This window comes from Protopterus annectens, chromosome 17.part0 (genome assembly GCF_019279795.1).
Source record: "Protopterus annectens isolate FY-2018-M chromosome 17.part0, PAN1.0, whole genome shotgun sequence".
In the NCBI taxonomy this organism is placed as follows: Eukaryota; Metazoa; Chordata; order Ceratodontiformes; family Protopteridae; genus Protopterus; species Protopterus annectens.
The window spans coordinates 687,511,633-687,537,377 of record NC_056751.1 but is presented as its reverse complement, the minus strand read 5'-3'; the positions used below and the strand labels follow the sequence as shown (position 1 = coordinate 687,537,377).

Genomic DNA, 25,745 nt, shown 5'->3' with positions numbered 1-25,745 from the left:
AAGACTACAAAAGATAAGGTCTGAAGTACAGCTCATTCTAGTAAAAAAAACAAAGTGCCTACTCTACTTGTCCTTCAAATCCTAGGATCATCACTTTGGTTCCATTGGAGAGATTTCACATGAGGATACTTCAATGGCTTCTCTCCTCCCAATGGTCCATTCTATCTCATCCGATGACTCACCTGATCGTAGTAAAAGGACGTTGCAAAAAGGATCTATCCTGGTGTATGCAGTCAGAAGAAATCCTAATTGGCTGTCCCTTTGTTCCCCCACAACCCAAGGCTATAGTGACCACAGACACCTCCCAGATGTGGTAGGAGGAGCATTATCTGGGAAGAACAGTCCAAGGCACTTGGTCTCCACAAGAGGCCAACTTGCACATCATTGTCCTGGAAATGAGAGCAGTGCTCCTAGCTTTGCAAGCCTTTCAATCTGCTCTTTCTCTGGGAACAGTTGTGATCCAGTCGGACAACATGTCAGTGGTATGGTACATCAACAAACAGGGTGGAACCAAATCCTACCCACTTTGTCTCAGGATGTGGCAATGGGTGATCTCTTCCAACTGCTTTCTTGTGGCAATGCATATCGAAAGGATTTCCAATGTGTTAGCAGACAAGCTGAGCAGACACATTCTACTGCCTCATGAGTGGTCTCTAACTCCCAAAGTGGCAAAGGAAATCTTTCGCCGATGGGGCCAGCCTGGCTGTAATTGCTTTGCCTCCCCAATAAACATCAAGTGCAACAGCTACTTTGCCCTAATCCCCCCTCAGGGGGAGTCCCTGAGAGATGCTCTCCTTCTCGATTGGCCCTCATGTCTTCTTTATGCCTTTTCCCCCTTTCCCCTCATACCCCTCTTCCTAAAGAAAGCCTAAAGGTTGCGAAGCAAAGTGATTCTCATTGCTCCCTTCTGGCCAAGGCAAATTTGGTTCTCCTTTCTATGGCCTCACTTGATTTACCAGCTGTGGATTCTGGACCCAGTTCCAGAACTGCTGTCTCACCTGCAGGGACTGGTGCACCCTGATCTGCGCACTCTTAAGCTCACAGCTGGTTCCTCAAATTCCATTAATTGACAGGCAGAATAATATAACTTTCCCAGTACTAAAGATTGTTCTGGCCTCCCATAGGCCTTCTACCGGGAGACTCAATTCCAGTAAATGGAAGAAGTTTTCAGTTTGGGCTTCTTAAAACAATTTAGATCCCTTTTTGGCACCTGTTGAAAAAGTTTTGCAATTTTTAGTCACTCTGTTTGACCAAGGAGTCTTTGCTTCCACCATTAGAGTCCAGTTAGCAATTTCCAATTTTCACAATGGCTATGACGACCATCCTTTAATTTCCCATCACCTGTGCAAGGACTTTCTCAAAGGTGCCTTGCATCTAAAACTTCCATTCAAAGACCCCTTAGCTCCGTGGGATCTCACCTTGGTTTTGCAATCTTTAGTACTACCTCTCTTTGAAATAGCAGCTACTTGCCATCTTAAATTCATTCCTTTCCTGGAAAACTTTTTTTTCTAGTAGCCATCACTTCCGCCAGAAGAGTCTCTGAGAGCCAGGCATTATTTGCGAAACCTCCGTATATCATCTTTCATAAAGACAGATTGTCATTGAGAACTAACCTTTCCTTTCTTCCTTAAGTGATCTCTGAATCCAGTATTAATCAAACTATTGAATTACCAGTTTTCGTCCCCAGGTTTTTCAACAAAGGTGAATATTGCTTACACTTAATGGACGTACATAGGCAACTTCATTTTTACCTGAACAGAACTGAAGAGTCCAGGAAATCAGATCAATTGTTCATTTCTTTTTCTAGTCCAACGGTGAGAAAAGCTGTATCAAAGGTGACTTTATCTAAATGACTGAGAGATTGTGTTACCTTTGTTTATGCACATAACCAAATGTTACCTGCACCTGTTAAAGCGCATTTAGCCAGATCAGTTGCCACATCAGCTGTTTTTTATTCAAAAGCTTCAATGGATGAAATTTGTGCAGCTACAACTTAGGCTATGCCTCATACCTTTATCACTCATTACAAATTGGATATGGTCTCCAGGAGAAGAGCATCCTTTGGCTCTATGGGTCTCAGGAATGTCCTTCCGTAAGGCCACCTAGGAACTAAAGTAGCTGGGGACTCTGTCCCATTCGCCAAGAATGAAAGAAGATTGACAACATCAGATGAAGAAATTATGTACTATCATAACCTTCCATATGTGTTGTCAGTTTTCATTCATTCATTCTTGACATCCCACCCACCTTCCCCCTCCTGTATATTTCCTGGGGGATCGAACGCTTGTCCTGAGTTTCCTTAGGGTTTTTACATTGGACATTGCTTCTGCTTACAATTTCTGTGTACACTCTGGCTATGGTCTGCAAACTTGATCTGAGGTAATGAAAAGAGGGGCATTATGGGTAGAGTCTTAACTCGAGAGTTTTTTGGCTGGCGCAAGCTGTATAATGACGTAACTGGTTCCAAGGTTTGGAACAGAGTCCCCTTTTGTCAAGAATTAACGAAGATCAACAACACAGATGGAACGTTATGGTGAGTACATAACTTCTTTTTATCAACCATGGGATGGGTAAGGCCAATCTCACACCAGTCTCACACCAAATGGGATCGGCTTATTCAAGCTCAAAAAGGGAAACTGGCTAGGCTTAAAATGTTCTGCAAGGGCAGCTAGCCTAGAACGTACCTCTGAACCTATAAAAGGCAATAATTTGATTGATTTTATTTTGTAGCACTGTGGACCTTTTTTGGGTGTTTTAGATGGTTGATAAACTTTGGTTCTGAGTATTTTTAGATGGGGATAGTGAGCCAGGATTAGGTACAGTATTGCCTGTAATGAGAAATATAATTATTAGGAGAGTGGATGGAACAAGAATTTTGGTGTGTTGTAGAGGAGGTAGATTTTTTTTTTTGTTTGTAGTTATTACATAGTAATAGGGAGATGTGACAGTGAGGATCATAGGAGGTTTTGCAGTTCTCAGTGGTAAAGTAGTAATTTTAGCTTGTTTGAGAATGGAAGAGTTGAAGGAGTGGGAGCTGTAGGGGTGTTAGAGAAGATGAAAGTTTGGGTTTGATTGTTAGATTGGCAAGTTGGTGGGGAAGGAAATAGGGTGAAAATGGTATAAAGGAGAATGAGATGGATTTGTATGAGAGTAGGGCTCCGGCCATTTGTATAAAAATAAAATAATCTTGTTGTGCTGCAGGCGTTTGGGTAAGTATGCAATCAGGGGTAGACATATGTTGGTATCTGTGAAAAGGTTTGTTACTGTGGTGGTAATGGAGCTTGGGTTAGGATTGTTTAAAGTAGAGGAAATGGGTATAGTCATAGTGAGGGTAGACATTTGGTGGTATCTGTAATAAAAGACTTGTTACACTGTGGAGGAATATAGCTAGATATAGAGTTGATAGAAACTGACTGAATTTGTTAGTTACTTTAATATATGTTGCCCGCTAAAGGAAATTAGTGTTATGTTTGTATGACAGGTGATTTTGTGAGAGGATGTGCTGCTGATTTAAGAAGAGAAATGAATGTCTTGTGAGTGGGGATGAAATGAAATAAACTATATGAGTTGGAGGGGTGGCTACAGAATACAGGGTGGGAGAGGAATGACCGGAGTGCAAACGTGCTGTACATCGCAAGGGCTGTATTCCACTGAGAAAAGGAAAAAGCAGGTAAGCTAACAGAAGGTTTGCAAAATTGCAGGGCTTCCTGGGATAAATGTTTACATCTAGAAAGCATTACATTACCTCAGGCTGTGTAAAAGGAGAGAAATTACTTTAAAGAAAAGTCAAAACTTTGTATTTTTCAGGGTTCACTCCAGATAAAAACAAGGTATTGGAAAGACACATCAGTAAAGAGCAGCAGAGTCACATTCTTGATAAATTAAGTAAATTAGCAAAACTTTGTATTAATTAGGGTAGCTGGCAAGCTTGCACTAGAAAATAGCATTAGCAGTAACAGCATGGCAGTAGCTGAGAGCAGGTGTCCCTGAAGAAAAGACTGCTAGACCGCAAAAGTAGCGGTGACTTGTAAACTTCTTTAGAAGAAAAGTCTGATGTTCATCATTTTGCTCACTGCTACAGTAGCCATAGTTATATGGGTTATACCCTGAGTAGGATGTAACCGCTGACCACATGGCCAAATCTTCAGTTGGCTCAAGCTAAAAGGACAAGTTTGCTCCCAAGCCCTTCAGAGCTCTCCTGTTGTCGAAGAGTATGTTCTTCTGAGGCTTTCTAGGACTGATAGTCAGCTTGTGCTCTTCTTTTGCTGGACAGTTAAGTTCCCTTTGGGGAAAATCTTCCATTTAAAAAAAATGTTTATTAATACTTTCCTGTTCAGGAAATTTATTTTACTCCGAGTTTGTTTTAACAGAAAGTCACAAGACTGTATTGCTCTTTTAAATGAGAGCGCAGTTTTTTCCTGTCAGTTTAAAAGTTGTTTAAAACAATTTAAAAACATTTTTTTCTGTGGAAAACTTGTGTTTATTCTACTTTTTGGGGATAGCAAAGCATTTTAAAGTGCGTTTCAATATATATTTGTGTGAAAAAGTGATTATTAAAGACTTCTAATTTTTACTGGCTTTTGCTGCTTGTTTTTCACAGAAGAGAGAGAGAGAGACCAATTTTGGCTTGACCACGAAACAAACTACCAGTCCCACTGTTGGTCCTTCTTCCAGCCACCAAAAGAAAATGTTAAGCAAGCAACCTTTTCAACTGCAGCAGGCTAACAATTTCCTCAGCCACAGGTGGGTGATGCTGTTGTGGTCATTGTTTAGTCCTCAGATCACTCACATTTTATCCCAGATCCCTCCTGTACATCCTGCAGCCGGATTGGAGGTTAGCAACTTCCTCTGTGGCTTTTGGGGTCTGCTCAGTGGGCAAGAGAGAGATTCACTCTTGTCGGTCATGTGAGAGGGAATAGGGAAGATTCCCCTGTTTTTGTCAGAATGTGATGCCCATCCCTGAGGAAACTGTCCCTTTTTTCCTATCAAAAAGAAACGGAAAACTAAACATGTATGTACTACTCAGCAAATTTTCTTAGGAGTAGTTTACTGGGTCTGGCTTTGGGTTTAATTCAAGCTATTGATCTTCCTTGTAAGGTCGTTTCTGGTAAAACGGAGAGAGATGCCTTTTTTCCTGAAGAGATTCAGTATTCTGAATCTGGACTGATAGATGAAAGAACTGATGCATGGTGTTCTCAGATTTCTGATTTAGTTTCAGAAGAGACCTCCGTTTCTGATTCTCTTTTTATGGGTTTCTTTTTCTGAGAGACTATTTCCAGAAATGCACCAGTGTTTTCATTTAGATAACGCTAAGGTTTCTCAGTCCCTCAGAAAATACAATGAGCTAGTCCCTCAGAAAATACAATGAGCTGTTACAGTATGAAGTTTCAGAACCTTCACCTTTTTGCGTGTGTGTGTGTGCGTGTGTGCGTGTGTGTGTGTGTGCGTGTGTGTGTGTGTGTGTGTGTGTGTGTGTGTGTGTGTGTGTGTGTGTGTGTGTGTGTGTGTGTGTGTGTGTGTGTGTGTGTGTGTGTGTGTGTGTGTGTGTGTGTGTGTGTGCGTGTGTGTGTGCGTGTGTGTGTGTGTGTGTGTGCGTGTGTGTGTGTGTGCGCGTGTGTGTGTGTGCGCGTGTGTGTGTGCTGCGTGTGTGTGCTTGTGGCCACAGTGTGCAGGTAAAAGGCAGGCGTGCTGCGTGTGTGTGCGCGCGTGTGTGTGTGTGTGTGTGTGTGTGTGTGTGTGTGTGTGTGTCACTGCCTGCATTTTTCCTCATAGTCATCCAGCTGCCCCTAAAATGCTGACAGAATGTATGAAGTTCTTCAATCTTTAAGTTTTCATACACTTTTCCAAATCCTCACCCAACAGCTATAGATTTCTTTAACCCTACTGCTGCTGTTAAACATTTAGTTAATTCCAATCCTGCTATTTCTGATAAGGATGGGAAGATTACTGAGTAGCGTGAGAAAAACGTATATGCTTCTGCAACTTAATTTTCAGAATTTTGAATTGTCAGGCTCATATGTAAAAGTTTGTTATGGCTAAATGTGAAAATTGTGAGGAATGTTTTGCCTGCGGTTTCTTCTTGGGGAAAAAATCTACTTTAAATAATTTAGTTTCTTCAGTTATAGACGTCACTGCTCATTGTTTGCAGTGTGCGACTCCCTTGATACTTCTTCTAGGGCTATGGCCACTGGTACTGTTTTGAGGTTTGCCTGGCTGTGTCAGAACTTCCCAGGTGTTGTACAAGTGAGATTTTAAATTTTCCTTTGAACAGAGATTTATTTTGTGGTTCCTCTGCTGCAGAGTTGATCAAAAAGTGTGATGAAACGAGTAAATTGACACAGAGGATCTCTAAGATTTTTCACTTTTCTAAAGGATTCTGTAACCCCTTTTCCAGGTGAAAAGACAAAGAAGAAAAAAATGGCAAGGAGTTCTAAAAAGAATGCAGAAACTCCCGAAACCAAGGACAGCGTAGTTGAAAAACACTGGAACCACCACGAAGTAAAATCAAACAACTTATTTAATTAATAAAAGAACAAGCGCTTTCACGCACATATAACGTGCGCTTCATCAGGTTACAAGGACCAAGGACAGCCCGATATGTCAGAATGACTGTTCAAGAGACCTTGTCCCACCTCCCACCTTGTCTTTCCCTTTTTAGAAAGTCTGAATCTCCACTTTTCTCTTTGGCAACAGTTTCAGACAAATGGGTTCTGAAGATTATTCATCAAGGTTATAGATGCCAGTGGAAGGAAATTCATCCTTTACAGAGGAGAATTCTTCGTCTGTAAGACTAGACTCTTTTTATTGCCACCTGCCTTTCATCAAATGCTGTCACAGGGAATGATACAACCATTCCCTGCTTCCCAGGTGGGGGAAAGGTTTTTATTCAAGGAGGTTTTTAGTGCCAAAGAAAGAAAGAAAATGCATAGACCAGTTCTCTGTCTTTCCTAAACCTATTTGTGATGGTGCCAAAGTTCAAAATGCTGTCACTTCAGAATCTGTTATCTTTTTTCCTCTTTCAGGTTTCCTGGTAAAACTAGATTTAAAAGATTCTTACCATTGCAACCCTGTTCATCTAGACTTCAATTGTTTCATGAGGTTTTGTGTTTCTGAATCTCATTATCATTTCTATGTCTTATCCTTTGGACGATGCACTGCACCAAGTGTGTTCACAGAGTTTCTAGCTCCAGTTGTAGCTCATTACAGGTTACAGGGTATCCACATTTTGTCCGTAGTTAGATGACTTGTTTATCTTTGCGAGTCTTTTTCAATGCCAAGAATCTCTAACTTGGGTGAGCGATTTCTTACTCAAGGTGGGGTTCCAAGAGAACATTCAAAAGTCTTTTTTGACCCCTTCACACAAGATTATGTTCCTTGTGTGTCACCTTGACACCTCAGTTCAAACAGCCTTTTTTCTACAGGAAAAAATAGATCTATATCTAAATCTATTTTTAAGTTTTTCTACTCCGACTTCAGTCCCTGTGAGGAAATACCTCTGGATTTTGGGTCTCATGACATTTGTTTCTCATGATTCCTCTGACAAGATACCACATGAGAAAGATAAAATGGTATCTAAAGTCTGTCTGGTTTCAACATCCTTTGTCTTTTCAAATCTTCAGTGCTGGGGTTTGTCAGAAGAGAAATCATTTGGTGGAGACAGTAAATATCCTTAAATGTGGGTCTCTCTCTCCCTCCCTGTTCCAAAGCATTCAGTCACCCTAGATGCCTCAGACTTTGACTAGGAAGCAGTTTCAGGAGGGATAAAAGTGCAAGGTGTGTAGGACAACAAGGACAGACAAGGACATAAATGTAAAAGAGATGGTTCCCCTGATCAAGGCACTCAACTCTCTGAATCATCCTTTGTCCCTGGGACCTCTTGAGGTTGTTACAGACAATACCACAGCTATGTGGTACATCAACAAGCAAGAGGGAACCGGGGTCATGCCCCGTTTGCAGATTAGCCATGTTAGCTTGAGATATAGCCTCACAGCACAGTCTTATTCTACAGGCATCCTACATTCCGTTAGAGCACAACTGTATGGCAGACAAGCTAAGCAGGAAAAGGGCAGGCCCTTACTAATGGAAACTAGACCGGGGGGAGGTCTTCCAAGACTTCCATTGGTGGGGAGTTCCTCAAGTAGACCTCTTTGCCTTCTCTGTGAACATTTAGTTGGCAATATTCTTTTTCATGACTCCATGCAAGAAGGCCTGGAAGATGGATGCATTTTCTTTTCCTTACACAGGAATGTTCCTGTATGCTTTTCCACCCTTTTTACTGATATCCAGGTTACTTCTGAAGATTCAGAAGGAATCCCCCAATATCATTGTGGTGACTCTCTTCTGGCCAAGGCAACAGTGGTTCTTCCTTTTTTTGGAAATGACTACAGGCAGTTACCACAACTTTCCTCACAGAATGGATCAACTTACACACGATCAGGGGTGTCTGATATACTCCGACCCAAATCAACTTCAGTTAACTGCCTAAATGATACAGTCTTAATTCCCTTTAGGCACCTGAAGACGTGCAGCAGGTACTAATGGAAGCAAGAAAGCCTGCTACTAGAAAATCATACATTGACAAATGGCAGAGTTTTTTTCTTGTTGGTGCCACCAACATAATCAGCACCTTTTCAGGGCTAGCTGATATCTGGTTTTACAATATTTGTATGAGTTACTATCCAGTGGCCTTTCTTGCTCCTCTATCAAGCTTAATTTATTGGCCATTTCAGCATGTCTGCCCATGCATCCTCCTCTTTCAATGCACTCTTATGTTAAAATGTGTTTAAAGGGGTTTTGCATACGAGGCTTCCAAGAAAACCAGTGGCCCCTTGTTGGGAATTTAATTTTGTGTTAGCGAAGCTAACACTTGCTCCATTTGAACCAGCTAACCTGTCTGAGTTTTACTTATTGCGGTGACCTCTGCAAGAAGGGATATCCACATAGGACTGACTCACCATAAGAGATTCCTATCTCATTTTCCACACAGACAGGGTTTCTTTGAGAACAAATCCTTATTTTATGCCCAAAGTGGTATCTGAATTATATTATGCCAAACTATCAATCTCCCTGTTTTCTTTCATGAACCTAAAAATGAGGGAAAAATGAAACTCCATATATTGTATGTCCACAGACAACTCTGGTATTATCTTAACAGAACCAAATCTTTCAGATCTTTGTATCAGTTGTTCATTTCTTGTGAAGGCAAGAAGAAGGGTCAATCTGTGTCAAAGCAAACTATTTCCAAGTGATTGTCTATCACTTTTTGTTATACTGACCACAACAAAACTATTCCAGACAGGGTCAAGGCTCACTCTACCAGGGCTTTGGCTTTATCTGTGTTTTTTTGGAAAGGATTGGATTCTAGAAGTATTCTGAAAGCAGCAACCTGGTCTTCTGTATATACTTTTACAAAGCATTACAAGCTTGTTTCCTTGTCTAGGTCTAGATTAGGCTTTGGTAGAGCCATTCTCCAAAGGCTGATGGACCCTTCTCTTTCCACCTCCCAAATGGACTAAGCTATATTAATCTAATCATGTATTTAAGGCTACTGCAGCAGCGATCAATACGGTGAACATTGTACATCTGTGTATGTAAACTTATTATAACAGTAGATGTCCTAATGGTCACTACTTCAATAGGTTCTTCCTCCTTTCCTTTTCTGATGTGTTGTTTGTGCCAGGGTGGGCCTTTATTTATTGATTTGTTTGCATGCTTGCTTGTTACTATCATTGTCCTTTTAGGGGTCAGCCTCCCTGTCTTTATTGGCATGAAAGATCTAAATGGCTTGACATCCAAGCCATTTTTAGTCAGTTTAAGTCAGGCTGACTGATGCGTTGGATACATGGAAGGTGCTCTGAGGCTTTGGAAGCTGACAAGCTGTTATATCCTTAACAGGATATAACCTGTATAGCACTTAATAGTGTAATAAGTCCTTTACAACACTAGGTGTAGCAAATCAAAAAAATGACCCCATCAAGTAATCGTTAATTAAACTGCTTTGCAACAGCAAGAGTCTCTGTTGATACAGTGACTTGCATCTTTGAATAAATACAAAATGTAACCAAGGTGCTTAACATACAATTTGCTCAACACAGTCCTATAATAATACTCTTTTGGATTTGTACCCCTTGCCACAAGTTAACAAAACCACACTAGCCAAAACCCAGCCTACGTTCAGAGCAGGAGAATTAGATAAAGTTGTTGGATTTATTATCCCAAAAAAGAGAAAACTTCTTTCTGTGGTTTAGGGCTGCACTGTATACATTTTGTAAAGATGAGTGTAGGTTTTCCCAATAACCTTTTTTAAACAAGAACAACCTCGGAACATATAGAGATTGTCACCCTTGGGTGTCTTACATCCCCATCAGGTATCTTGTTTAGATCCGTGTCTAAACTGCCTAGCTAGCGTAAGATACCACCTGTGTAACAGCCTCATGTATGGGTTGTCATATGACAGTCTGTTTAGTATATATATGGTAAACTGAAAGCAAAGGCCTATTAATTCTCAGTCAACATGAGTCCTTTCTGCCTTAACCACCTTCCTTCCACCAGGCGCTTAGCTGTCTTTGGTTATAATATTACATGCCTTTATAAATAACATTCACCCTTTCTTTTGTAATCCTTAGCCTGGAGTGCCCTCCTCTGGGCTTTCTCAACCAATTGTACCTGTTTAATCCAATTTGGTGGATTTGTATATATGCAAAATGCTCCTCTTCCCTAATGTGAAATTATGAGCATATATCTGAAAGAACTTTGAGGGCACAATCAAGTGAGTTGACCACTAACTGGTTCCATTTAACATTACCAAAATATCTAACCAGTATTGCCTTGTTTTTGTGGCTGTATGCTAGCTGTGATCAAAGGATGTGCCAGGCTATATCTGTGGGCCCCATACCCCATGCTAAGTCCCTGTTACTTAACATACTCTTTATGAAGTTCCACTATCCATTCCTGAGGTAGAATTGTTAGAACTTCAAGGTGAGTTGAACCTTGACATATCAAACCTCAACTCTCTATTACTAAGCTTTATAGTTGGGTTAGTTGAAAAGCAGTGGCATAACTAGATAGGAGTGGTAGTCACCAGCCTCCATAACACTTCCTGAAGCAGCATAGGGTGATATCCTTCTGCTTGTATCTCCCAAAACATTTGTCGATTATTCCCTGTAATTGCTTAACTTTTAGGTTATTTATTCAGATAGGCATGTTCTTTAGCAGGCCCAGGACACAAGGCATGATCATAACTCACAGGATCTGGATTCTACCAGAAATAGAATGCAGTATCCTCAGTACAGGCAAACTGTCTTCCATAATTTTAGCGATTAGCTTGAGATTTATTTCCACTGTGTAGCCCTAGGTGTTTTGGGTGACTGACCACTGAAATGAAAGGTGTTCCCAAATCATAGTCAGTGGTACAACATCTGATTATTCTGTCTTACTCATATTACAAACCAGACCAGAGGCATCACCAAAAGACCTAAATATTCTTAAAACACCTTCAAGTCTGTGCTCAATAATAGCTGTAATCTGCACATAGGTGAAAAAAAATAAGTTATGTACTTACCGTAACGTTCCATGTTTGTAGTCCATCTCGCCTATATTCTTGCTGGATTGGTTCGAAGCTGATATTCGGCTCCAACTTGGCCAGTACTAAAGCTCGAGAGCTTTTACTGGCTCAAGGCTAGCCCCTATCCCATGGTGCCTCACGGCAATCCCCCAGATCTATTTTGCAAGAAAGCAATAAATACCTGTCAGGTAAGAATATGAAAGAAGCTGTATAAATACAGCAAAGAATTAGAAATATAGTCCATTCCAGGTGGACCATAAAGAACAATGTCAGGCAGCACCAAAAAGGGGTCCACCAGATCCCCCAGAAACAGGAAGGGGGCTAGAAGAAGGAACGCAAGAATATAGGCGAGATGGTCTACAAACATGGAACGTTATAGTAAGTACATAACTTCTTTATGTTATGTAGTCCTATCTCGCCGTAATTCTTGCTGGGTGGGACAGCGTCCCTAGCACCTTTTATCCCGGGTGGCTCAAGCAAAGAGACTCCTCAGCACAGTGTACCCAAAGGATGACCTGTCCCAGGAGGCCAAATCCAATTTGTAATGAGTGACAAACGTATGTGGTCTTGCCCAAGTAGCTGCTGCACAAGTAGTATCAATTGGGAGCCTAGATCTAAAGGCACATGAAGTAGCTATAGCCCTGGTAGAGTGATGTTTAGCTTTTACAGGTAATTGTCTACCAGCTTGTTGATAAGCAAAGGATATGCAATCCAAAAGCCATTTTGAAAGAGTAATTTTAGAAACAGGCAAGCCTTTCCTTTTGTCAGAAAAAGAAACAAAAAGTTGATCAGATTTCCTGAATTCTTTGGCCCTGTGTATATAAAACCTGAGTATCCTGTGGACATCTAGCTGGTGTAGTCTATACTCTGATTTATTAGAGTGACTTGGAAAAAACACAGGTAGCTCAGTGGTAATATTCAGATTGTGCTCTGAGCATACTTTGGGAAGAAAGAAAGGGTTTGTCTTGAGAGAGACTCTATCCTTGTGAGAAATAATGTAAGGAGGTCAAATAGTTGGAGCTTGCAGTTCTGAGACTCTCCTAGCAGATGTTATGGCTACTAAGAATAATATTTTCCATGATAACAATTTTAGGTCTGACAGTGAGGATGGCTCAAAGAGTGCAGACATCAAAGTTGAGAGGACTAAGTTTAAGTCCCGGGGTTCTAATGGTTGTTTTATTGGGGGCCTAAGAAGAAGAACTCATTAGTGCTGCATGATTGGATGTCCCATGAAACCAGAATGGAAATTGGAAATGGCAGCTAATTAAACTCTAGCTGTAGCGGCTGCCGCTCGTTCATGAAAAATTGTTGTTAGGAGGATAAAATGGATTCTAAATGAGCCGTATATGGATCTAAGCCCTGATTAGTAGCCCAAAGGGAAAACCTTTTCCATTTGCTAGAATATATTTTCTGAGTGGAAGGTTTATGGGATGAAATTAGGATGTGTTTGACCACAGTGGATAAGGGGAATACACCTGGCTATACGTGGAATTGGAGCAGCCATGCTGTCAATTTGAGGGTGTGGATGGAGGAATGAAATTGTCCCGATTGATGAATCAGGAGATCTGGAGATGGGTCCAGAATCCATGGTTCCTCCAAGAGGTAGGGCCACAGGAAGGGAAGCCAAACTTGTCGAGGCCAGTAGGGAGCAATGAGGATCAAGGAATGCCTCAACTTTCTTGCTTTCTGTATTACTTTGGGGATGAGTGGAAAAGGAGGAAAGGCATAAAGAAGTCCTGGGGGCCAGTCGTGAATTAAAGTATCCCTGTGTGACATCCCTGGATGGGGAATGAGGGCAAAGTAGCTGCTGCATTTGGTGTTCAGGTGAGTGGCAAATAGATCGCAGCAAGGCTGGCCCCATTTGTGAAATATCTCTTTCGCAACCATTGGATTCAGGGACCACTAGTGAGGCGTCAGAATTGCTCGGCTGAGTTTGTCCGCTATTATGTTGGATTTCCCCGGAATATGCATTGCTATCAGGAAGCATTGAGTATCCATCGCCCATTTCCAAACTCTTAATGCCTCTCTGCAAAGCAGGTAAGACTTGGATCCCCCCTGCTTGTTTATGTACCTGCTCGCTCCATCTGTCGCATATGAGATCAGCCTCGTGGAGGAGTTAGCTATGGAAGTAAGGGTGAAGAGCTGTGCAGAAACCTTGTCCATGGAACCCGGAGGTACTGTACCCTGGAGGGTATCTCCTAACTCTTTCAGGAGATCCCTCTGAAGACGAGTAAAAATGAGTCAGGTGATTCCGCGATCTTAATGTAGAAAAAGTACACTTCCCGTACCTATCCATCATCCTGGACTCTGTTAGGAGGATGGATATTAGAAGACGTCTCAGATAATTCCTTCTTGGTGGCCGCTGCTACCACCATAGCATCAACTGGAACTCCCTTACTAAGGAAAGACTTGTCCTCAAGTGCTGTCATAAATTTGTTTGACCTCCTCGGGACGGCTTCCACTGAATCTGGAGAGGTCCATGCTTTCCACGATATGACCTCCAAAAGTTGGTCATAAGGGTTTATATCATAACATCGAAGTAGTAAAACGTTGAATATTGTAATATTGAACCCAAAACAGTGAATGCTGAAAATAGCGAAGCTGCAGAACATCGAATTCTTTCCTAGGGATAGAATTTGGTGGGCTGTTTCTGCCACTTCGCTATTTTCTCCACTGTGGTGCCAAGATTACAGACCGGGTTAAGGTGAGTGTGGTAATGGAATAGTTAGGGACCTTAGGGTTGGGGAGTGGGTAAGGTGAGTGTGTGATAGTTAGGGGCCTTAGGGTTAGGGAGCGGGTAAGGTGAGTGTGCGATAGTTAGGGACCTTAGGGTTAGGGAGCGGGTAAGGTGAGTGTGCGATAGTTAGGGGCCTTAGGGTTAGGGAGCGGGTAAGGTGAGTGTGCGATAGTTAGGGTTAGGGTTTGGGTTAAGGTAAATGGATAGATAGTGTATGCACGGTTTAGTGTAGGGCTGGAAGTAGGATTTTAAGTGTATATGTGTGGATTACTTTTTTTGGTGTGCTTGTGTTGTGTGTGTTTCTCGGAACAGTGAATTTTTTCCCTGGGAAAAAATTCGCTGTTGTGAGCTTTCCATTATATCACATTTCGACATTCCAAGTTCGAGGTTATGGTGTTCAATATTTTGGGATTTCAGTTATGCGATATACACCCAGTCATAAGATGGTGCCACCCAAGAGGTGGAAGGTCGGGAGTCAAAGGCCTCAAGATCTTCAGTAGGATTAGAGGTCTTCCAATCACCCCTCTGTCTAAGGATTTCTGGGATGTCAGAGAAGGAGACATTATCAGAGTGGGATCTCGGGGACCCTTCTGATTCCTCTAAATCGGTGTCTGATGTGACAGACTCAGGGGAGTCGACATGTTTTCTCTTACATAACCTCTTCCGAGGGAGCTCTCCAGTGAGATAATCTGGGGAGGTTTCGGAAGAGGGGGTACCTCCAATGGGGGCTACTTGGGCCTCTGGATCCCTATGCTGTGGGGGTTGCTGCCTGCTGCTGGTGGGACACAGGTTCCAAAGAAATGGCTTTGGCAGAGGATAAAGCCTTCTCTGTAGCTTCGAAAGCCCCCCCCCCCCCACTCCGAAGAAGACCTCCGCGCCGAGGGGGCGGATGGTTGACTCCTAGCAAGAGGGAATGGCTCCGAAGCAGAAGTGGTAGCCGTGCTGAGTCGAGCCGAGGCTCCGAGAGGGAGGGTTGGTTCCGACAAGAACCCAGGGTGACTGTCCCCCTCTGAGTCAACACGAGCACGTCGGCTCCAGACTGAGCCATCGAGAATAGAGTAATTGGCTCCAAGGAAACCGACCCTTCAGCTCCGGGGATTCAACCGAAGACAGAGGAACCTGACATAATAGGCTCCGAGAGCGAAGCAGTCGGAGTAGGAACAGTGATTGTTACTGGGGTCGGCTCCAAGACCTTTTGGTCTGGAGTGGTCAATTTTCTAGCCAGAGCTGGATTCGAAAGCAACCTCTTCACCACCCTCTCGTTGTTCTCATCTGATAGTGTCCTGGAGGATCTGGTGGAAACCGAAGGAGACCTTTTTCTCTCCAAAATAGGAGATCTCAAAGTAGGAGATAGTCTCGATGTCGGGCAAAATCTTCAGTACCGAAGACTGTCTCGGAACTGATGAAATCGACTGTACCGAAGGTGAAGCAGAGTCAGAACCGGAACTCCTTGGTTCCAACGCTTTAGACTTTTTGATTGGCTCCGATGACTTTCTCTTTGAAGATTTTGGAGCTGCCTGACCAAGTTCCAGCTGTTCCTGGAAGGAACTGGTCATGAGACCCCTGTCAATAAATTTATTCCTTTCGTTCAACACTCATGTACTAAAAGCGTAACAGAAGGTGCAGGGTTCCTGTAAATGGGCTTCGCCAAGACAATATACACAACTGGTGTGGCTGTCTGTAAGAGACATTTTCTGCGCACACCTGTCACATTTTTTGAACATCGAAGGGCGATGATCCTTGTGATTCTTATCTTTATCTTTAGACATACTTAAACACGAAGACAAACGAAAATAACAGTATTACTACAATAAAAGTGTAAAGAGAAGAAAAGTGTTTTTAAAAAAAAAAAAGTCACACACACACACAGGGAGGGAAGGCCCTCTAACTTAAATGGGCACTATGGCCCTCTAACTTAAACGGGCTGTACAGTCCTAAGGGGGGGAATAGGAGTTGAAATCTTTCAAAAACAGTCGCACAATAAAGAAGAAACTATCAAAATATATGTATATATATATATATATATATATATATATATATATCTATAGAAAGAAGAGTAGAAAAGGACTAAATATAGCAAAAAATCGCTTTACTTAGCCAACGAGCCAGTAAGACACAACCTCGAAGCTTTTGCGGCAAATGAGATTAGGGAATTGCCGTGAGGCACCATGGAATAGGGGCTAGCCTCGAGCCAGTAAAAGCTCTCAAGCTTTAGTATCGGCCAGGTCAGAGCTGAATATCGGCTCCGAGCCCATCCAGCAAGAATTGCGGCGAGATAGGACTACATAAAATCACTTATTTATTCCTTTTATTTGTCTCCTAAGACGCACTTAACTAAGAAAGTCAGTTCCTCTATCACTAAGAGGAAAAAGTTAGTTGAAAGAGGGCACTCTTGTCTGGTGCCTCTGTCAGTCTGCCCACCTAACCGTAACCTTGCACAGCATTTGTATGTAGTTGTCTCACCTAGTTGATGAATGTGTTACCCAATTTCCTAATCTCCAAGATCTTAAATACAAATTCTTAGCTTACCGTACCAAAAGCATTAGTGGTATCAAATAGCATGTTGCCTACTTTATGGGGAAACTGTCCATGGCAATTAAGAAAGGTTACCAGCTCCCACTAGTTGTTTGTTTGTCACTCTTCCTCTAACAACTCTTTTTCTGACCCATTTGGATCATAGCAGTTGACAGTTTATCTAGTCTGGGTGCTAGGGTTTTTGCAAAGTTTTTACAATCTAAGCTAATGGATGATATCGCCCTACAGTCACTTAAACCTAGTGTGCCTACTTTAACTTTCAGAATCAAGTTTATCTTAGTTTAATTGTGGTCTGGACTGTGATGGATATAGAAGCCTCGAGAATTATACAAATATATTTCTTAGGTTTGATTTTAATAGTCATATTGATGTATGCCTACAGTCTGCCTAAATTATCCTTCGATGTAATTCCCAACCACAGCTAACCATAAGGTGTCCCCCTTTCATATTAAACTGTTTTTATTTTTCAGAGCGAGTCTGCTGCAATTTCTGAAACCCATTCCATCTCTGTACTCTTATTGCCTCATATTTAGTAGATTTCCTTTCAGACAGGGCTTTCCCATTTCTCATCATTGAGGATATCAGTAGCCCTTTGACATCTGGAGTACCAGCGAACCTTTGCCATGCAAACATTTCCTCCCCTTTTTCCCTCTGTCTTGCCATACACCTTCTTCTGGTTATTTTTCCATTACTCCTTTTCTTTAGAGGATATTTTGGAAGATGTATCCACTGTATTCTTTATTTGAGGGTTTTTTTTTTGTTCTACTCTAGTTGAAGCTTTTTTTGCATTATCAGGTCAGCAATGCCTTTGTGCCTGATCAAATCATCCTGTTGATTCCTTACTTCCCTGTTAGGTTTTTCTGCAGCAAGCACAGCATGCCAAAGTTGCTGAAAGTACTTGCATCATTTTTGCAGAAGCTTAGCGAGTTATAGGTATGCCTACCTTTTTTTTGGCATCTCTAGTTTTTCCAAGTCATAGCCACTACATGCCGTATTTTGGTTATATTTTTTCTTGGCATCAATGCAGAAAAAAGAAAAGGCCTCTGTAATATATGTCAGCTTTCAATTCTACATTAATTCCTTTTATTTCTCTCTATCTCTCTCTCTCTCTCTCTCTCTCTCTCTGTCTGTCTGTCTGTCTGTCTTTCTGTAGGGCATTGTTTACTTTCCGTTTGACTCCAGAATCCAAATGATTTGTCAAAGGTGAGTTTGTGCTATGTTATTGGTTAACGATTACAACTTTTTAGTGTTGAATGTCATCCATTCAGAGGTTTCCAGCTTCTGTCTTCTTTTACCTGAGTTCTGAGGTATTAGTTCAGAGGCTGACTGTTTCCTTGTTCGTTGGCTGAGTTTGACTGTTTGACATTTAGTCTTGTTAACCTATATTTTTCTGTCCTGTTGTATGTTTCCATAGCTGCAAACCTCCTTTCACAGTTGAGAACTGAATCCTCTGGCTGGCTTTGTTGCTGTTAGTCTGGTTGATTTCCTGTCCTAAGTGGTCTTTGTCCTTTCCTTGTTAGTCTGTCAATTATTCTAGACTATCTTTTGGACATGGGCAGGACAGCGTATCTAGGTCATCCTTCTCTTCAAATATTGATTTCTGTAACTGAGGTTATTTTTCAGTAGTATCCATCCACCCACCCTGAAGCAGTGTTTGACCCATTTTTAAATAAACAGTGTTCCACTCTGTGGCTACTTGTATGTGTGACTCTGATATCGTTTTTTATGGTTATGTTCCCTTGAGAAGTCCTTGTCTGTTGTCATGTTACATAGAGGATGGGAGAGGTTTGTGCATGCTATTGCAAGATGTTTGTAGTTACAGTGGTTTCCAGCACTAGGTGTCTTGAAGATCTTCCCTTTGAGGCAGATCATGTAAGGATCTTCCCAGAAGTTATCCTTCCGATTCTTTCCTTTAGGTAGTGGAAGAAAAAGCAGTCTTTCACATATGAAAGTTCTGCAATTGATCTTAAACATGTGTTATTAGGTTAAACTGTCCCTCCTTTCCTTTGACATTTTGGTTTGAGTTTTTGATCCCCTTTTAAAGCGCCTTTTATTTTTTCTGTTTTGCTAACTCTGCTGTAGCATGAGCTTTAGAAATCTAGGGACGGAGTATAATTTCCACTTAAGGGGGAAAGGAGTTTGGTAGCTTGTGAAAGTTTCATATGCCAAGCTCTGCCCTCCTTGCGTTAGTCCTGTGGGTGATCCTACACATCTGTTATGGTAAGTTTATAATTTTAAAATTTTATTACATATCTGGTGTAACATTATGAAACTGTATGTTATTATTATGTAACTAGGACCTGGTGGAAAAAGGGTTCACTTAACCTGTTCAAATTGAAGTAGGTAAATAAACATTATGGATGGAAAGTCTTCTGTAGCAGTGATTAAACAATGAACGGACTACATTCATTGATGTGCTGTTGTATTAAGTGTACTAAACTTGTGTGACCTTGCTTCTTTGAGTGGGATATGTGGAGTATTACAAACTGATATTTTGCTTGTGTTTTTAACAGTGCTGAGAAATCAACTATGCTGTGAACAGAGTCCTGACTGTACCCATGATTAACTACATGTTCTGAATCTGAACATCTTGGAAAGGGAACTATGGCAACCCCTACAGATACAAGTCTGTTGTCAGTTGAGATGGAGGATGAAGAGTCCGAGCTGTATCAACAAATACTTATGAAGGTATTCTCATTTTTACAGACGGAAATCTGGCAACAACAGCCAACTCTGTGAAATGCATCTTGTTTGGGTGCTGTACAAAGCCTAAGAGTAGTTGAGTAACTGGTTTTGTGTTAGTGCAACCGTTTTATGTTTATAAAAAAATTGCATTATGCAAGAGCAGGGCAGGTAACTGACCAATCTTCTCCTCCATTTCGTCATTGTGGCAACGTATACTGCATCCTTATTTGTTGCATGACTAGGCTGAGCATGTTCAGTACCCACGTCATGGTTTGAGTTTTAGCATCCTGATTTTGATGCATGCCTGTCATTCCTTCTTCTTTTTCTCCTTTTGTATTTGTTGTCTAGGCAGCTAAAAGAATGATTGGTAAGTTATTTAATTATTTTGCTTAATGAGCCAGTTCTTCTCCCCAGGTTATTTTCAGTTATGTTGATCCCAGTAGGAACTGGGATTAGTGAAAGGTCATGTAACTGCAGCATGTAACCATTCTTGTTGAAATGGTTGATATCCTAGCTTTTTATTTTCAGGTCTGCTGCATTAAAACTGCTGTATTATAGCATGAAATTCCCCTCATGTACGTTTCCATACTGTAGCCATTGGTGCCTATTGCTTTATTTACTTAGTTTGTTAACCATATACGAGTGTACTGGAATTTTGCATTCCTTTTTCATATGCAGTTGACATTTCAAAAATAAGTTGTCTTATGTCCAGATTATCTACACTATACCAGATATAAAAGTGGTAGCAATGTAAGGTGAAGACTTCAGCAACCGTAAGGACACTTTATATACAGTAATAGCGTGGGGTAGGCCAGCTTACTTGAATACTTCTGCTGGCTTTTACTCTGGGAAAACGTTGTTTTTTTTAAAATGCTGTAATGTTGAATATTGTATATGTGAGCAAAATGAAGAGCAGCTCTTGCAGTGTTTTTGTAGTTCAGAGGTTAACATGGCCAGATTTTCATTTGTTTTGAGGGAATTTTGAATTAAGCATGCTCAGACTTTACTGATGGAGTAGTTAAGTTTAGGAGTGTGTCGAACAAATTATTTTTGGTGATGTTGAGGAGATCTGAGTGAGATCTTATAAGTAGCAAATGACAAGTGTTTACTGGTGGAGACCACTAGTTCAAAATCTTAACTATAACAAGACTGAGCTGTATACTTGTGTGGGTCATTTGATAACAGTGGTGTTCCTTGATGGTGTACACCTGGATGAGCTTGTCTGAATGGAAGGCCTTTCTGCAGCTGAGACAGAAATACATAGTTCTTAATGCTTTGAATGGTGGTATGTTAATAAAAAGTGACATGCTGTTATATAACTTTCAATTGCTTCTCCACTTGGGAGATAACATACATACAATGGAAATAAAAAAGTCAGAGCTAACCATCCACACCAAGGCACGTGAAAATGCAGCTGTTGGATGACCTTGGATTTATAGTCTCCAAGGTTGCTTTACTTTTTTGTGTTTGGCTATGGCACTGAAAAGCAATAGTAACGGCATACTAAAACAACAAGCTCCAAGTCCTTTATGGAGCTGTTCAAAAAGGTGACTCTTGGGACAAAGGCATAAAGCAAACATTTCATGCCAGATTGCCTAATCAGGCTTTAAATTCTGAGGGTGTAGCAATAGTATGTGTAGAATTTTTAATTTATTGCAGAGTTTAGTAGTAGGTACGTGAAAAAAAGTTGACCTATAGTTTGGAATCAGACTAGTCAGTAATAAGCATTTTACCCTTATTTGTAGCATTAAAAGAATGGTTCAGAACATTTAAACCATTCCAAGGTTACCATATTACATTGTTGTATTTATATTTATGCACACATACTCATCACAAAAGGTCAAAACACAAAAACATGAAATACGTTGTACCTCCCACACCCATCGATACATATTCTTATTTTGAGAGGAACAAAAACCCAGTCCCTGCTGTACTGTAGTCTTGTACAACAAATTAACATCTTTTTCATATGTTTAAAAGCCAGTAGCAAATGTGTTTGATGTTCTGTGTTAGACCTTATATGATTAATCATCTGTGATTCAAACTTGAGTTCATTCAATAAAATAAATGGCCCTTGTATACATAACTGTATATGCACGTCTATATATTTCACATGGTTAATTAATTGCCATATAACAGTCTCAGTAGACTGAATACAGGTTTAAATGTAATCTTTTTAAGTACCCCGGTGATTTGAGACTACAGGTTTGTTTGGTTTATCTCTTGGATACTTTCATGGTGCTGTAGATCTAAGTTTGAATGTCTACTACAGGAAGCAATGGGATTTATTAGTGCTCTTAAAGGGATCATTAAAGAAGTCTTTGTAGGGAAAATAGCTCTTAAAATAATTTCTGTAGCATAGAAGCGTCAACTTTTCATATTGCAAGTGTTACATAAAAAGGTAAATTTGTTAGTAATAGTAGTCCTCAAATAATGATCATATTGACTAGTAAGTGTTATGAGTAGCATAGGTATAACAATCATAATTGTCTCCCAGCATCATTGAACATGTACTTGTCATGGACTTTGTCATTATCTTGCAATTAATTCCACAGTTTATATAATTAAAAGCTAATTATTGGTGTTATGTGTTATTGTCCTGATTAGTTACCATGCATATGTATGTTTAACTGTAAGTTTTGAGGACCGTGCATCCAAAGTATCTATAACTAAGGACATAAAAACATTGAATTGGAATAGGCCAGAAACTGATCCCTGCAGTTCTCCATATGTAGTTGGATGCAAAGTTGAAATGTTTTATCTTTTATATGTGTTGCTTTGCTATTTCCTAAAGGCACTTTACTTGTTGAATAGCTAACTATCAGTTGGCAATTTTAAGGCCTTTCAAGATAGTGAAATATGCAGTCAAATGCATCAGTTGTCTCCAGTTAACACAACCTTCACTGGTGGTCCCCAAGTACAAGCTACTTTACCATATTACTGTAGAGGTTCACCAGCTTTCTTTGAAATGATCAAAGACTTGTAAAGCCATGCTGCGATAAATCACTGACCTCTTAGGTCAATAAAGGTACATGTTGTTGCACCTGTATCAACAGAGGTATTAATACATCAGGCTGAGACTTGTGTGCATAAAGAAACAGGAGATAGGACACAGAGCTGCTTTTTTACTGAAACTTTAGAGTCCAATGCTAAATCCCTCCTTGTCATATAACTCGCATCTCATATTAGTTGTAAATCTTAAAGTCACATCACTGCTTCTCATACTAAGTATGTGATGTCTCCTTTTATTAGAAAAAGGAGTGTACTTGTCTGTTTTCATACAGTCTGTGCATTTATACAGAAATTTATAGAGCATCACAGCAGTATAACTAGGGAGTTGAGAAACTGATGCATCTCAGAAAAAACTCTGAATATGAGCATTGCTTTTATTTAATAACCCTCTGTAGAGTCCTGATTTTGAAGTGGTGGCACTGGCAGTTCTTTTGAGTGGTGCAGGAAATGGGAGACATGTGCCTCCGCAGACCTCGTAATGCCAGTCATTACATTTTCCTTGAAGTCTAAGTTACAACAGAGACGCTGACCTGCTGGGCAGCATTGTCATGAGTACAAGACAATATGTTCATAGCAGACTGTGCTTGGATGATGCTCTGGCATGTATATTGATTGATCCCCATAGTGAATTATGACGTGATAATATTCTCATCCGTACAAGGCTGTGATGCAGCCAGTACTCCCTCATGCAGGCACAGGTTTGTTCCCACCCGTTGAAGAGGTTTCCTACACTGGTGAGTGTGAGTCCTCAAACTGTACAGCCTCAATTTGTGGTTGAGGCCACACACTCACCTTGTACTGTTCACCCAGGATGGCTAAAGATTTTACCACTATGTCATCTAACTGTAACTTGGGTATTTGTTCTTTAGCATAATTTCAGATCTGCCCTGGTGCCAGTATCAGACTTTTGTCCTGTCTAAGGCTCTGCAGGTATCACATATAACAATGTAAGAAACATCAGCGTGAATATGAATGTATGTGCTAAACCAGTGACCGTCTACAAACCAGACAGACCTCTACTGCCATGCTGCTGTGGCCGAATACCTGATGTTACTGTGACAAAAGATAAGCCGTGGGTGTTGCAGTATATGTGCAGTGCTGCTTTGAATGCTTTTGCTATGTGGTACTAACCTGGTGCATCATCCTGTGTGATGCATAGGTGTTTGTCCATCCTGCTACCAGTGTCTACACTTCCTGGGGTGACACCAGTGCCATTGTCCCATGCTGGGATGATACCAAAAACTCCTCCAACTCTATTAGGTTGGCCAGCTGTTGTACTGCTCTAGAACATGCCTTTTGTCTTGGCACGTAGTGTAGTGTCAATGTCACACTTAAAGCAAATTACCGCATTGTGTGAGTCTGTCTAGCTGCATCACTGATGTCTTGAGCCAGTGTCTAACACTTCCTGTCATCCTGGCAGGCATTATCCATTGGTCTTGAGTGCCTGTAGCAGGAATTTATTGTCAGTTTCCTTCCATCCACCTTATCGTGCAGGTATGATGACACCTGTGAACAGGAGAGACATTATTGTACACTCAGTATCACTTGTGCCAATAGGGTGATGACACCAGACTGATTACCTAGGTGTACCATACTATAGTGAAAGGGGGGGGGGGGTATGGGAACACATGTACACCGTGTATGAGTTACACACAGGCATTGTTGTACAGTACTGCAGTGGGAAGGGTGCATGTATATACGTAGGTATAACAATAACATACTTCCATGTATTGTACACTCTTTATAAGGACAGACAAAAAAGGAGAGGGACATGTTGCCCTGATACAGTGGACTAACTAGTTAACAGTACAGTTACTGTACACATAACGCATGCAGGTGCACAGTTTCATGTTTGTACCCATAGTTAATATGGAAAATTTCTCCGCAAGGGCATGCTTAGGAATTTAGGTAAATACAGCTTGATGGACAAGTGCAAATTACTGTGCATCTCCTCAGAGCTGGCTGTGGTTCCCGAAACTGCTGCTGTACTTACAAACACTGATATTTATAGCTTCAAAATCACTTCCATGATTTGTGTGAATTAATGTGTAAAACGGCAGCTTGTCCATTAATATCACATCTTTATGCCTGTTTGTGTAGTATGTAGGCAAATGAAGCCAAGTACATGAATACATATGAATTGTTTTGTGTTTGATCCACATATTCAACAAGAAGTGCAACAGGGTCTTGGGCACACCTCCCGAGTATCATCCTAATGGTCACATGTAGAAGACCAGTATGCTACCGACATCACATGTAGAAGACCAGCATACTACCCACATCCCATATAGAACACCAGTATGCTACCCACATTGCATGTAGAGCACCATTATGCCACCCAGATCACACTTCGGAACAGTAATAAGCTGCAGTACCTACATTTCACAGTTCTTGCTGTACGTATGATTTACAGGCTGCACAGCAGTGGGGGCATCTGCTAGTGCCCAGCAGAAAGCACCTGCTTGATGCATGAAAGAGAGCAAGATTATACTTTGTCCTCCACAACTAGTTCATGGAACAGCTGTTGGGCTCTGTCATGGTTCCTTTAGAAAAATGAATGCCTGTTATTACCTGGCTGAGGTGCTTACCAAAGCCACAGGTAGTACAATGATAGGTGAGCAACGCAGCATTATCAGATGTTATAACTGGATGTATCTCCGTTTCCACAATTAGATTTGTAATTGGATGTACCTCATTTCCCACAAGTAAATGAACACATTGTTGCATTATATAATATCTGTCTAAAATGTCTCATTTCTTATGCATATGGGAATAATAAATTCCAGTTGAATTCTCAAGGCTATTACTACATCCTTCATCCCAAATACCTTCCTATATTTCCTTACAAATCTACCTTTCCTGCCATTAATCTCCTACCATGGCCCATCCTGAGATGACACCATTACTACAGACCATATTCCAGTCTCCTCTTGTAATTGCAGTCTCTTTTTGGAAACTTATTATTTCCCCTAGCATTCTCCTAATCTCTAGAACTGTACTCTTGTTGAGTCATATATACTCACCAGAAGATTTCTGGTTTCAACCCACTGGCCTGCTCAGTACCACAGACCTTCCATGTACATCCTTTTTCCCCTTCCTCTGTTGTTAAAGAAACTGTTTTCCTTAGAAATGTTGTCATACCCTCTTCTGGTATTCATCTCATGGACTTGAATGCCTGCAAGGCTGCCAGACAAAAACGTAATCATACTCCCA

General features: G+C 41.0%; 1 protein-coding gene across 1 annotated transcript in view; it reads left to right on the top strand.

Annotated features, from left to right (window-relative positions):
* The window catches only part of LOC122791496 (PIH1 domain-containing protein 1-like), a 213,096-nt gene that overhangs the window by 31,359 nt on the left and 155,992 nt on the right, over positions 1-25,745 (top strand). Inside the window, exon 2 of the mRNA XM_044059238.1 lies at positions 19,349-19,523. Within this exon, the coding sequence (XP_043915173.1) occupies positions 19,440-19,523 (84 nt within the window). The 5' untranslated portion in view covers positions 19,349-19,439. The remainder of the gene's footprint in view (positions 1-19,348; positions 19,524-25,745) is intronic.